The following is a 15072-nucleotide window of genomic DNA, read 5'->3' on the forward strand; positions in this document are numbered from 1 at the left end:
CCCATGGAGGTCTCAGAATGTAAAAGTTACATAATGTGTTCCAGAGATGAAAATACAATAGTAAAAGGTCCTATTTATAATGAACTAGTAGCCTAGGGTTTATAGAAATAAGTAAATGATGCAGAGATCCACTTCCGGGCCCACTTGGTATGTGCTTAGGCTGAGCATTAAAGCTTTCACATGTAGAGACTTTTCTTGGAGTTAAACGCCAGCTTTGGTGCCATTTTGGGCGTTTAACTCCAGCTTTTATGCCAGTTCTGACATTTAACGCCAGAAAAGGGTAGAAAGTTAGCGTTTAAATGCCAATTTGCGTTATCAAAACTCGGGCAAAGTATGGACTATTATATATTGCTGGAAAGCCCAGCATGTCTACTTTCCAACGCAATTAAGACCGCGCCAATTAGACTTTTGTAGCTCTATAAAATCCATTTCGAGTACAGGGAGGTCAGATCCAACAGCATCTGCGGTCCTTTTTCAGCCTCTAAATCAGATTTTTGCTCAGGTCCCTCAATTTCAACCAGAAAATACCTGAAATCAGAGAAAAACACACAAACTCATAGTAAAGTCCAGAAATGTGATTTTTATTTAAAAACTAATAAAAAATATAATAAAAAGTAACTAAAACATATTAAAAACTACCTAAAAACAATGCAACAAAACGTATAAATTATCCGCTCATCAAGTCACGTTAACCCCACCGTTAGTGGCCACTAACGTAGCCTTTCCTAACCCTTAATAACATTAATGGTGTTAACTTCACCATTAACGTCCAAAACATCTTTTCTTCCACGTTAATGGCCCACGTTAGTGGCATTAACATGGTCGTTAACGTGGGTATATCTTGGCTTCGAACACGTTAATGGTGATAACTTCACCATTAACGTCCCCAACTCTCCCTTTTTCCACGTTAGTACCCACGTTAGTGGCACTAACGTGGGCTTATTTGGCCTTCGAACACAGTACGTAGTGGTGTTAACATCACCACTAACGCTACAAGCTATCCCTTCTTCCACATTAATGGCCACGTTAGTGGCACTAACGTGGCCACTAATGTGGCTCTTCTCTGCTTCATCTTATCTAAAATCAATCAAACAAATTGTATCAAAGCCTTTCTCTAATCATGAGATAATGCATCACTCATTACATCAATCAATCCTTGCCTTATTCTCATGAAAATGTTTAGAATTCATAATGTTTGATTGAATCAAGATATGAATGCATACTCAACTAAATACTTGCTTATTACCTAAGAAATTGCATGAAACTAACCTGAAACATACTCAAAATGGCTTGTGAAACTAGTCAAGATGCCCTGGCAACATGAATTAGGTCTCAGCAATCAACACTCAAGTACCAGTGTAAGAAGGAGCTAGTCCAGAAGCTAAATATGATTAGGAGCAGGCCAACTATGTGAACAACCCACCTAGACAACCATATGATCCCCAAGCTAAAACCTACAATCCAGGGTGGAAGAACCACCCAAATTTTAGGTGAAAAAACTAGCAAAACCAACTCCAAGACCACAAGCCATACCACTCTAACTAATACAACAACCCCAGCCACCAACCAAACAACCATAGATCCTACCACAACTCACATAATGCCCCCTTCCAAACCAATCAACAATCACACAGCAACCATTTTCAAAACCCAACCAACCGCAATATAGCATCTTCAACTTCACAACCATGCGATGACAATGACAAATTTGCAAGGTTAGATGCCATATTTGCAAAGATGGCAGAAGATGTAGCAGCAAAATAAGCACAAACTCACAAGAAGTTTGAAGCATACCAAGAAGAAGTTTGATCCAATATAAATAACTAAGGAGCAGCAATCACAAAATTAGAATCACAATTTAGATTCCTATCCAAGCAAATACCCATGTCTACAAATGCATTTTCCAGTGATACCATGACCAATCCAAGGGGGGAATGCAAGGCCATCACATTAAGAAGTAGGAAAGTGGTGAAAGAGGCATCTTTAAGACACAACTTACAAGAAGGAAAAGCTGACAAGAACTCAGAAATCAAAGAGGAAAAAGAGATACACACTCCTATCCTACCAAAGGAAGTCCTGAAGCCTTATGTACCAAAAGCACCATTCCCATAGAGGTTAAGAAAAGATAGAAAAGATAACCAGTTTTCTAGGTTCTTGGAGATATTCAAAAGGCTCCAAATCAACATCCCTTTTGCTGAAGCATTAGAGCAAATGTCACTCTATGCTAAGTTTCTAAAGGATCTCATGACCAAGAAAAGGAACTGTGGAGAAAAGGAAATTTTAGTGCTCACAGAGGAATGAGTGCCATCATACAGAAGAAGCTTCCCCAAAAGATGAAAGATCCTGGAAGCTTTCAAATCCCATGTATCATAGGAGACATTAGCATTGAGAAAGCATTATGTGATTTGGGTGATAGCATCAACCTTATGTCCTTGGCCATGATGAAGAGAATGAGAATTGAAGAGGCCAATCCAATAAGAATGGCACTTCAACTTGCAGATAGAACATTCAAGTTCCCCCATGGAGTAGTGGAGGACTTGTTAGTTAAGGTGGGTGACTTCATCTTCCCAGCTGATTTTGTAGTACTTGACATAGAAGAAGAGGCCAATGCTTCAATCATACTAGGGAGGCCATTTTTGACAATAGTTGGAGCTATAATTGATGTACAAAAGGGAGAATTGGTCTTCAGGCTTCATGAAGAAAAGATAGTGTTCAATGTTTTTACTGCTATGAGCTATCCCAAAGAGTACATTAGAGAGTGTATGATGGTAGACACAATAGAGATTCTGGTCCAAGGAGTTCTAGAAGAAGACAAACTTGAAGATACAATAAAGCAAGAGCAACCAGCATCATGATAGCACAATCATGTTAGACAAGGCAAAAAAGGAGAAAGAAGAAGCACCCAAGATGGAACTAAAGACCCTACCTCCAAGCTTGAAGTATGCTTACTTGGGAAACAATGACACTTATCCAGTAATCATCAATTCAACCCTGAGCAAGGAACAAGAGGAGGAGCTTATTAAGGTGCTGAAACAACACAAGGATACCATTGGGTGGACACTTTCATATCTGAAGGGGATAAGCCCTTCAATGTGTATGCATAAAATCCTTCTTGAGGAGGATGCCAAGCCCTCAATCCAACCACAAAGAAGATTGAACCCATCAATAAAGGAAGTGGTGCAAAAGGAAGTGCTCAAGCTATGGCAAGCAGGGGTGATCTACCATATCTCAGATAATCCTTGGGTGAGTCCTGTTCAAGTGGTTCCCAAGAAAGGGGGAATCACAGTTGTGCCAAACGAAAGGAATGATCTAATATTAACAAGAACAGTGACCGGATGGTGCATGTGTATAGACTATAGAAAGCTCAATGAAGCCACAAGGAAGGATCACTTCCCTCTATCCTTCATAGATCAAATGTTAGAGAGGCTTGCTGGGCATGAGTACTATTGTTTCTTGGATGGATACTCAGGCTATAACCGGATTGTAGTGGATCCTAAGGACCAAGAAAAGACATCTTTCACTTGCCCTTTGTATATAGACTACAGAAAGCTCAATGAAGCCACAATGAATGATCACTTCCCTCTACCCTTCATGGATCAAATGTTGGAGAGGCTTGCTAGGTATGAGTACTATTGTTTCTTGGATGGATACTCAGGCTGCAACCAAATTGTAGTAGATCCTAAGGACCAAGAAAAGACATCTTTCACTTGCCCTTATGGTGTTTTTGCATACAAATGTATTCCCTTTGGTTTGTGCAATGCACCTGCCACATTCCAAAAGTGCATGCTGTCTTTTTTTTTTCTAATATGATTGAGAAATTTATTGAGGTTCACGTGGATGATTTCTTAGTGTTTGGTGACTCCTTTCCTAATTGCTTACACTTTGGTGCTCAAGAGATGCCAAGAAACTAACCTGGTTTTGAACTGAAAAAAGTGCCATTTTATGGTTACTGAAGGGGTAGTTCTTGGCCACAAAATCTCTAAGAAAGGCATAGATGTAGATAGAGCTAAGGTGGAAGTGATTGAAAAATTACCCCCACCTTGCAATGCCAAAGCAATTAGGAGCTTCTTGGGACATGTTGGCTTCTATAGAAGGTTTATTAGAGACTTCTCAAAAATTGCTAAACCATTAAGTAACTTGCCTGTCTCTAATGTACCTTTCATCTTTGATAGAGAATGCATACAAGCTTTTGAGGAGCTTAAAAGCAAGCTCTCCTCTGCACCTATTATAGCACCACCAAGCTGGGAATTACCTTTTGAATTTATGTGTGATGCATCAGATTTTGCCATTGATGCTATATTAGGACAGAGAAGAGACAAGCTAGTGCATGTAATATATTATGCTAGTAAGGTTCTTAATGAAGCCCAAAAGAACTACACCACCACAGAAAAAGAACTCCTTGCTATAGTCTTTGCTTTTGACAAATTCAGGTCTTACCTTATTGGTTCTAAAATAGTTGTGTTTACTAACCATTCAGCTCTCAAATACTTGCTAACCAAATAAGAGTCCAAGCCTAGATTGATCAGATGGATCCTATTACTCCAGGAGATCAACATTAAAATCAAGGACAGAAGTGGAGCAGAAAATAAGGTGGCTGACCACCTATCAAGGATCCCATATAAGGACAATGAAGCTTATAGCCCTGGTGTAAATGAAAGCTTTCCAGATGAGCAATTGATGATGCTCCAAGAGGCTCCATGGTTTGCGGACATAGCCAATTTCAAGGCCATTGGAGAGCTACCTTCCAACATTAACAAGCACTTAAGAAGGAAGCTCATCAATGATGCCAAGCACTTCATTTGGAATGAACCATACCTCTTCAAGAAGTGTGCTGATGGAATTCTAAGAAGATGCATTTCTCATGAGGAAAGACAAGAGGTCTTTTGGCATTGCCATGGATCTACTTATGGAGGGCACTTTAGTGGAGAAAGGACTGCAGCCAAGGTGTTGCAGTGTGGATTCTTTTGGCCTACTATATTCAAAGATGCAAAGGAGTTTGTGATAAGGTGCGATGAATGTCAAAGAGCTGGAAATCTACCCAAGAGAAATGAGATGCCACATAAGTTCATCATGGAACTAGAGCTATTTGATGTTTGGGGGATTGACTTCATGGGACTTTTTCCACCATCATACTCAAACAATTACATATTAGTGGTTGTGGACTATGTATTCAAGTGGGTAGAAGTCATAGCAACAGCAACTAACGACAATAAAGTAGTGATTAACTTCTTGAGGAAGAATATATTTAGCCAGTTTGGAGTTCCAAGAGCTCTTATAAGTGATGGGGAAAGTCACTTTTGCAACAAGCAACTAGAGACCCTCCTCCTCAAATATGGTGTTAAGTACAAAGTAGCTACCCCATACCATCCACAAACCAATGGTCAAGCAAAAATTTCAAATAAAGAGCTCAAGGGGATCATTGAGAAGACTGTTGGGACCTCAAGGAAAGATTGGTCCAAGAAGTTGGATGAACACCTATTAGCATGTTTCCATACTAATTGGTGTATGGAAAGGCTTGTAATTTGCCTGTGGAGCTTGAGCATAGAGCATTTTGGGCTCTAAAGGTTGTTACAGTTGAATGAAATAGATGAATTCAAAACTCAAGCCTATGAGAATGCTAAGATTTATAAAGAGAAGACAAAGAAATGGCATGATCAAAGGCTAGCACAAAGGGAATTTGCAGAAGGCCAAAGAGTTCTCTTATGTAACTCAAGACTTAAATTCTTCTCAGGGAAGCTGAAATCAAGATGGTCAGGGCCCTTCACAATCATCAAGGTTTCCCTTTATGGTCATGTGGAACTCATGGATGAGAAAACACAGAGGACTTTCACTGTCAATGGCCACAGACTCAAACATTATTTGGGAGACTCACTGGATGAGCAAAGAGTGAACTACAACCTCAGCTGAAGAGGAACAACTGTCAAGCTAATGACGTTAAAGAAGAACTAGTTGGGAGGCACCCCAACATTCATATCCTTTCAGTTTACTGTTTTTAGACTTGTTCCATGTTAGTTACTTTAGTTTATTGCTTTCTAGCTTCTAGTGTTAATTATTTACTTTGGTAGCTTTAGATTTCTTTTTAAGCTTTAGAGTGATCTTAGTTTTGTTTTAGAAATTCAACCTTGCATCTTTTACTACGTGATGTCCTTGATTGGGTTGAGAAACTTACTGAAGAACTAAGTTTGGTGTGGCCACCAGCCCACTTAATTTTTGAACTTACATTATAACATTTTAATTGATCTTATGAGTAAGCCAAAAATTAAGTTTGGTGTGACCACCATCATAAGGAACGTTTGTGAATTATGCATCCAAAGAAACTGAGCCCAATAAATTGGTACCTTAATGCACCCGGTAACATAGTGAGATAAATGAAAAGGTTACTTAATTGTGTACACATAGAGTGGAAGTGGAAGGGTGTGAAGAATTAAATACATTCCACTCATTATGTATGTAATAAAGTCCAATCATAAGCACCAGTTACCAGATGCAATGAACTTAAGTTTGGTGTCCAAAAGACACACAAAATAAATACCAATTAATTGGAAGAATATAAAACAACCCCTTGATCACTAATGTGAACTTTGTAACTGCAATTACAGGAAGTGGTGGGGCCCACAATGCATTGACCAGTATCATGATGAGCAAAGGTGGTTGAGTCCCATTTGAAAGCTATTGTTTGAATTTATTGCTTAGTAGTTTCTTTTGATATGATAGTTATTTAATTTTCTGAGTTAAGAGTCCTTCTATGAGTCCTTAAGTTTTAGTTTATTTTGAGAAAGAAATGTTGAATGTTAAGCTTTACAATATCAATAAATTTAGTTTGTTTCCACAATGAGTCAATGATGAGTTGTTTGCAAAACAAAAGTAAGGAACTATGACCCAAGTGAGTTTAAATCAAAATAAGAGATGAGGAACAAGTATAAAATCATGAACTGAAGCTTGGGAAGTGAGTAATCCATAATGAACAACTAGACATAGAGGACATAACAAGTAGATGCTAAGGATGACCCTTGAATATAAATAGAACCAAGAAGTAGTAAGTAAGACCCAAGGCTCCGAGCATCAACTACTAGGAAGAAAAGAAAGAAACAAATGGCTTAAAGAGCCAAGATCCTAGTAGATGCTTGTGATGAAGATGTGTCAAGAAGAGAGACCTGAGTAAGTAAATTCTTAGGGGTGTCTCAACACCTAGTACCCTAAAACCAACTGGTTTGGGAGTGCTAATTGAAAGCTTACTTTAAAAGGTCGTCTTAAGACAAAACATTTAGAGTCGAGGTCAATCAAAGAAACAAAGGAATAATGAAAGAAGAAAAGGAGAACAATCAAAAGAAAAAGAACAACCTTACTACTTCAAGGTGACAATCAATAGAAAGGACTCTAAAGGCAGGCACTTAAAGAGATCCTCAAAGATCTAAGGGTTTCATTGAGATGAAAGCAAATAACAAAGCTTATGCATGATTTGATACTTAGTCTTTATCTCTAATTGTTGATTGTATTCTCTTAAGGGCAAAGTTTCAATCATTTAGAACGATTTACATTGATTTGCTTGAGGACAAGCAAAAGGTAAGTTTGGTGTTGTGATGACTTGTATCATCTACCTCTTTCTCTCATCTAAAAGGGCCATAGAAGTGATGAATTCTCATTCATTTGATGCATTGTTAAGAACTATATCATAAGTTTTTGAGACTCTGCTTTGAAATGAGTTCTTACTTGGATTTCAGGTGAAAAGAGCAACAAAAGAGGAAGAAAGCAAGCAAAGGTGCTGGGCGTGTGTGTGAGGCATGCCACTTCAAGCAAATGCCAGGATTTTTGACTGGGCATGGCACACCAGTGCTGGGCGTGGCACGCCAGCTATAAGCTCCAGAAGAGGCCTTTGAAGAGTTACTATGGGTGTGGCACGCCATGCTGGGCATGGCATGCCAGGCAGAATGTCCAGAGAAAGTTCTCCAAGGTCCACTATGGGTGTGGCATGTCACTGTTTGGGCATGGCACGCCAGTTATGATGTCCAAAGAAGTTTCTCCAAGGTCCACTATGGGCGTGGCACGCCACTATTTGGGCGTGGCACACCAGTTATGATGTCCAGAGAGAGAATTCCAAGCTGGCGTGGTACGCCACTGCTGTGTGTGACACACCAGCTCTATTTTCCAGAAGAGGGATGGCTAAGCTTCACTATGGGCGTGGCATGCCAAGGCCAGGCTTGGCACGCCAGTCACCTTGTCCAGAAGAAGGATCTCCAAAGTTCATCAAGGGTGTAGCACGCCAAGTTGGGCGTGGCACGCCAGGCCTATCCAACAAACTGGGCATGGCACGCCAGGTCAAAGGCGTGGCATGCCAGTACAATTGTCAAGAGGAGAAGGGAAGGAGCAGCATCAATGGGCGTGCCACTTGGTAATATGAGCGAGGCACGCTAAGCTTTTGAACCCAAACCATCATCATGGGCATGCCACTCGAGTCCTGGGTGTGGCACGCCAATTCACTTAACCAGAGAGGGAGAATGAAGATTCCAACAACGGCGTGGCACGCCAGGCCAATTGCCCAGAAGAGAAGGGTCAAGACTTCATCGAGGGCGTGCCACTTGAGACTCTAGTCGTGGAATGCCAAGCCAACCATCAATGGGCGTGCCACTTGGTATTTTGGGCATGACACGCCAACCATGCTCGCACCATGGACGTGGCACGCTAGTCATGGGCGTGGCACGCCAGCTCACTGGACCAAAAAGGAACATTTCTGCACCAACAACGGCGTGTAATGCCAGACCTTGGCGTGGCACGCCAATTCAACCCTCTAGAGAAGAAATTGAAGATTTTAATGAGGGCGTGGCACGCCAGTTCAAATTTCCAAAGAAGAAGATGGAAGACTGCACCATGGGGAGTGCCACTTGAGTTTTGGGCGTGGCACGCCAAGCCAATCACCATCATGGACGTGCCACTTGGGACCTGGGCATGGCACGCCAAGCCTACCTTCACCTTGGGCGTGGCACACCGCTCACACGCCACTCACATGCATCCAATGAATGGTTATTCCCTTTTAATTTCAATTGTAATTCTCTTTTCTTTTTTCTAATTTCTTAAGTTCTAGTAATAGGAGTGGTATAAATACCACTTGAAGAGTGCTAAAAAGGGGTTTGGAACTTTTACTTCACCTTTTACTTTACTTTCATCTTCTTCCATCTCTTATACTTTCTTCAAGCTATGAGTAGCTAAACTCCCTCTCATTGGGAGAGGGAGCTCTGATGTACTTGACGGATTAATGATAGTAAATTTCTTCTTCTCTTCATCTCTCTTTGATTTGCTAAAAGGAATTTCGTTCTTCATGTTTAGCTTTCAATCATCTTGGAAAAGAGGTAGGATGCAATTTGGGTTTCATGAGAATCTTGGAAGAGGAAACATGAAATCATGCTTGAAATCCCCTCTCACATTGAGTAGATCTGGGTTTTGGAATTGGATATGGTGACATTAAATCTGCTCACTACTTGGATCTATGAGGAAGTGTGGTAAAATCAGGGACCAAGCTTATCTCTCTTCATGAGCAATTAGACCAAGGAATTGGCTGATTATCAAGATTTGAGAGATTGAATTACCAAAAAATTGGGATTCAATCAATCATGATTGCTAAGAGGTCAATGACTTTCATGGTTGAAGAAGAGATGATCTGAAATTAATCCGGAGAAAGCAACATCTCCTAATTCCAATGAATCTTTCCCATTCTTATCTTCCCTATTCTTTATAGCTTTATTTAAATTCTGTCAATCAACCCATTCGCCCTTTACAATTCAGTCATTTACATTTCTGTCATTTACATTCTAGAAATTTACCTTTATGCTCTTTACATTCCGGCACTTTACTTCTTTCTTTATCTTCAAGTCCCTTACAATTCTGTCATTTAATTTTCTACACTCAACACTTATTCTTGATTAGCTTAACTAAATTATCTTGTAACTAAAGTTGTTCAATCAATCAATCCTCGTGGGATTGACCTCACTCTCGGTGAGTTTTTACTTGACGATAATTCGGTATACTTGTCGAAGAAATTTTTGTAGTGATACATCAATTTCCATCATCAACTGACACTGTAAAATACTTTATATACTTGTCTAATTACGTTTGTTCTTTTGGATGATCATTTACACAATCAATGTAAAATAAAGTTACTTTTACTGATGTAGTGTTACTTAATTAGATGCATATGTAAAACTATTTTACATTGATAGTGCATCAAAATTAAATTTTCAAAATGTATTCCAGGTCACATTTTCAGTACAACTAAAATAAAATATCTTTCTCTAATATTAGTAAATTCTCTCCCTTTTTTTTTCTTTGTCTTTCTCTTTTTTTTCCTCTCTTTCATTCTATATGTCTACATCTTTCTCACTCTATTCATAACATATAATTTATTATTAATTTGACAAACCAAAACTTGTGACATATTAATTTTTTATTGTAATTAATTAAACTTAAAATCTTGCTTAAAAGTTTTCCAAAATTTTGTGATCTGTTGTTGCTTGCACTATTGCTACATACACTCTTTTATTTCTATCATTGCTTTTTTTTTCTTTGTTGTAATTACAATTTGCACATACTAAAAAAAATTCTCAGAAAAAAAATAAATAAAATAATATAATTTTGATAAATTCCTAAAATTATAAGGGTCATATTAAATTTATAATAAAATATAATTAAAAAGATAATTCCATAGTATTATTCACATAATATATATATATATATATATATATATATATATATATATACGAATTTTAAGATTTTTTTATTTGTTTTCAAATTTTTACCATTTATGTTTTTAATTTTTATTTTTTTTTATTTTTTTAAATATTTATTGCATATAATTTTGAGAGAATATCAATACTATGATTAAAGTTACGATTCAACTGTTTCAAAAAAAAATAATTTTGTAATTTTATAATTTTTAATATAAATCTTTTTATATTAATATCTAATTATATATATAGATAGAAAGAGAAAAAAGAAGAAAAAGAAAGAAATTAATTTAAATAAGATGAATAAAAATTAATTATTTTTATTTGTTTAATAAATTCAGCACCTAATTAAATAGAAAAAAAAATTCTTATAAAGAACCGTGATAAGATTTAATTGTTAACAAAATTGTTTTTACCAAAAATATTAAAAAGGAACGTAACGGTATATATATTATTCCGAGAGAAAATTTAAAAATAAAGATTGAAAAAACAACCTTACTCTTTTAGATTTCTCCTTCTGTTTCCTCATTTTCTTGTTCGAAGAGGAGGAGAAATCCTTGATTCTTATATTCATTACGCTCCATACCCGAAAATTGAACCCAAAGAGAAGCAGAAGCCTTACTAATCAATTTAATTAACACTATATCAAAACTAATCAATTTTTTATTTCGGCAAATGAAATGCGTAACATAAATTCTATATTGACAAAATGTAGAGCTCATTAAGAATAAATTTTATTAGCTTGTGCCATTTGAAAATCCTTACCTCCACACTTGTCAGCTTACTCTCTTCTTCGCTATTGTATCAAAATGACTTTTTTGTGGTGGTTGTCATCATGAAGTATGACACTTGTTTGTTGGTCTAAGAGCAACTTTGTGCATATCATCTCGGGTTGATTTTAAAATGGATTGCGAGTTCTGTGCAACTGGAACCATGAGATCGAATTCAAAAGAGAAAATATGTTTACAATAAAAAAGTAATTGAGAAAACAATTATCTCTATAAAAAAAATTTGGTTATTTTCTTAAATATTACATAAATTACTTTTTTTTAATAATTTTAATATTAAAAATCTTTTTAATAATTAAATCTCATTAATAATCTTTTAGAATAATTTTTTTTAAATATAAAAATATATACATTAAACTCTTTTATTTTTTTAATTGAATGTAATATTTAATTGAATGTTTTAGATAACATATATTAAGAAGTAGCTTGGCCTAGTAGTTGCTAAGCTCTACTATCCATGTCTCTGGTCTCTTGTTTGTGCGAATTTACTTGGTTGATTGGTTCAATTCCGGCAACAGTTCACACTGGTTTTATCAGTTCTGACTAGTTCACTTGCTTGAACAATTAGAACGTTAAACCAAACCGATTTAGGGTCTAATTTACTAGTTTTTTAGTCAAATTAGCTGGTTGAATCTGAATTTGATAACTATGATAAAGACCTTAATACTAGATATAAAATCTTTCTTCTTTGTTTATTTGAGACTTGGTTTTGATCTTGGACCATCAATAATGTTGAAGGCTTTTCATGAGAAATTTGGTGCTTATGCAACAAAAATACTTGAGATATTGAAACTATCAGTATTCGTAAATAGTTTATCCATCTTTAGGTTGGGACAAGGAACCAACCACAAATATTGGGAAAAATACAATGCCTCAAAAATCTAAGGGTTCTTTAGAGAGAGTGAGTTAGGACCTAACATCAGGTCGAAAGAGTTCATAGACAATAAGTATATATTTCTATACTACCCCTGATGAAATCGGTACATGAGAAAGGGGATTGAATTATACTTTGATTCTTTGTTTTATGTTCTTTAAAAAAATATTTTAAGACACCTAGATTTTGATAAACACCTTCTAAGGTATCTTAGACAAAGTGAAACATGAGGTATTAACCTCCGAACACAATATAAATAATAAGATATAAAAAAAAAGAGATAAGGGTTAAGAAGATGTACACAAGTAATGTATAATGGTTCAGCTTAATATGGTTATGTTCAATCCTCAAGAAAACTTAAGATCTTCACTATGAGAATAAGTGTACAAGAGGTACATCTTTCTTAAATATTCTCAAATTAAGTATTGACTTAGACTGAAATGCAGTCTAACCTAAGAACTTTAGATATTTTCCTATCTTTCTCAAACAAGATTAAATTGGTGTATCCTACCAACATAAGAATATTCAATATTATTCCTCGAGCATTCTCAAGTACACGAAATGACTCAGAGTGGTTTTTTAGCAACATAAAAATCTTAGATATTAATTTACGAGGACTTTTCAAGACTAATGAACAATGACTCAAATTGAATACTTACCAATTTAAGAACTTTAGATATTCTATTAACTTTTTAAGACAAGACTCGAATTGGATACCATACTATTATAAGAACTTTAGATTTTCTTTCTTAAGCCTTCTTGTAACAACCCAACTCTAAGTATGTCATGACCAATGTTAATCATCAGGAGTTACCATTCACTCGGCTTATAGGACTCTAGACTTTATATTACATTTATAAATATGAGCCGTCGCGCTTATCGCAATTCATAAGTTAGTCGAGATTCATAATTTTTTTTGTGAGATTTAAAACAAGTATAAATGCACAAATAGCATAATATAAACAAAAAGAAATATCATACATGCATTCCACGAGGGCTTAGATTTTATACATCAACATTAATCATCATAATAAATACATCAGACCCCAAGATACATAATGCTTATAAGTTAGGAAAAGTATAGGTAACAAACAAGATTTTTGAACAATGTATAAACAATGTGAATTAATAGGGTTAAAAGAGTAAATTTATTTAGTAGCATTAAATTAGGGTGTAGTGTATTTTTATTTGATTGGTGATTAGCAGACTTATATACATATATTACAACTGACACCCCCTATCTATGCTCGTGCAGGAGCCTCTAATTTAAAATTCGGACTAACATAAAGATAGTAAAATTCCTAACCCTCGAAAAACTATCAAAAGTGAGGAATAAGCATAACTAGCGTCCGGATATCGTGATCTCCACTAGGTGTCCTCAAAAGAAATCCTACAACAGTCCTATCCACAGGTGGCCATTGGGAAACTGGCCTGACCTTCTTCCTTCTCTAGCCACACTCTCCTTAGATGAGCTGGAGGCCAAATCAACCGCCATCTGGTCCTTCGACACTGGTATCTTCTCTAACGGGTCCTCCTCCTCTGATGAACTCGTCAAGAAGCCATTATCTATTATTAGTGTGAGGGCCTCTCCAAGTGATCCAAACTGCTCAACTAAGGGGTTCAAAGGCTAATAGTCAGACTGTGGCTCTTGTGGTGCAGCCAGCTGAGGCCCGGGGTCAAACCACTAAGGGGACTCCTATTGAAATGGTGGTGGTGAATCAGGGTCACAGTCCACCTGATTAATAGGTTGAGGAAGAAACAGGAAATGTGCGCCACCAGGATGCAACTCTACTAGAAGGAAGTCGTAGGACATATCGAGATCAAACTCAATGCTAAATAAAGAATATGAGAATGAACAATCGTGGAGTATATCCATACGTGTGTGAGGCTCTCTCCATATGACAGTGCTCCCCACCATAATAGAACATAGTTGGAATCTCAAAGAATATGACTCTCGACCCCATCTGGAAGAACAGTGAATAGAAGGGAGTGAGAATCTTGGTTCCCAACAGGGTATAATGAGGGAAGGTCAGGAAAATAGAATACTTAAACCAAGAGGTTATATTATTGCGATCTTAATTTCAAAAATATATATACAGTACATAGAATTAAGAACAGTAATAAAAAACATAGTAGTCACAAGCGTGCACAATCACAATTCATAGAGAAAATGCAGCAAACAATCATGATGTATGTATATCCCTAATGCAAGCCATGAGCTCACGTATCGGTTGACTACCTGTATTCCAACATTACTTGGGACCAAGATCGAATATGGTTTCTCAACTACGTACAATCAGCATACGTGCCTCAGCAATCGTCGTAGAGCTTGACGCCATGATATGCTCCCAGTTGAGAAACAATTTCCATACATAAGGTGGGCATCCCACATCATTCCGACATTGGTCAAGCGGGACGGAACTTTTGGAAATAAGTGTATATATCCAACAAATTAAAATACTATCTTTATATATATATATATATATAAAATAGTATTTATTGGATCAAAATTAATAGATCTTATTTATTAAATTATATATATAAATAGTACATATAGAGATATGATCATTGAAATGACTCACTCTGAGAATTTCTAATGGTTATAGTTACCGTATATTTGTCAATAGGAAATTCTCATGATGAACATAATATTAGAATTTTTTTTGACCAGTGAATATCATAGTAATTAAAAAAG

At 36.6% G+C, this 15072-nt stretch overlaps 1 protein-coding gene across 1 annotated transcript; it reads left to right on the plus strand.

Annotated features, from left to right (window-relative positions):
- Nucleotides 1-2333: 2333 nt before the first annotated feature.
- Nucleotides 2334-2855, plus strand: LOC107647008 (uncharacterized). Its single transcript, XM_016351145.1, has one exon. It carries the CDS (start codon nt 2334-2336, stop codon nt 2853-2855), a length of 522 nt encoding a protein of 173 aa, XP_016206631.1.
- The last annotated feature ends 12217 nt before the right edge of the window (nt 2856-15072 follow it).

This window comes from Arachis ipaensis, chromosome B6 (genome assembly GCF_059453495.1).
Source record: "Arachis ipaensis isolate K30076 ecotype BB chromosome B6, ASM5945349v1, whole genome shotgun sequence".
NCBI classification, from domain to species: Eukaryota; Viridiplantae; Streptophyta; class Magnoliopsida; order Fabales; family Fabaceae; genus Arachis; species Arachis ipaensis.

Bases quoted from the DNA above. Each gene is read 5' to 3' on its own strand.
- LOC107647008 (XM_016351145.1), top strand. From the start codon at position 2,334: ATGAAAGATCCTGGAAGCTTTCAAATCCCATGTATCATAGGAGACATT.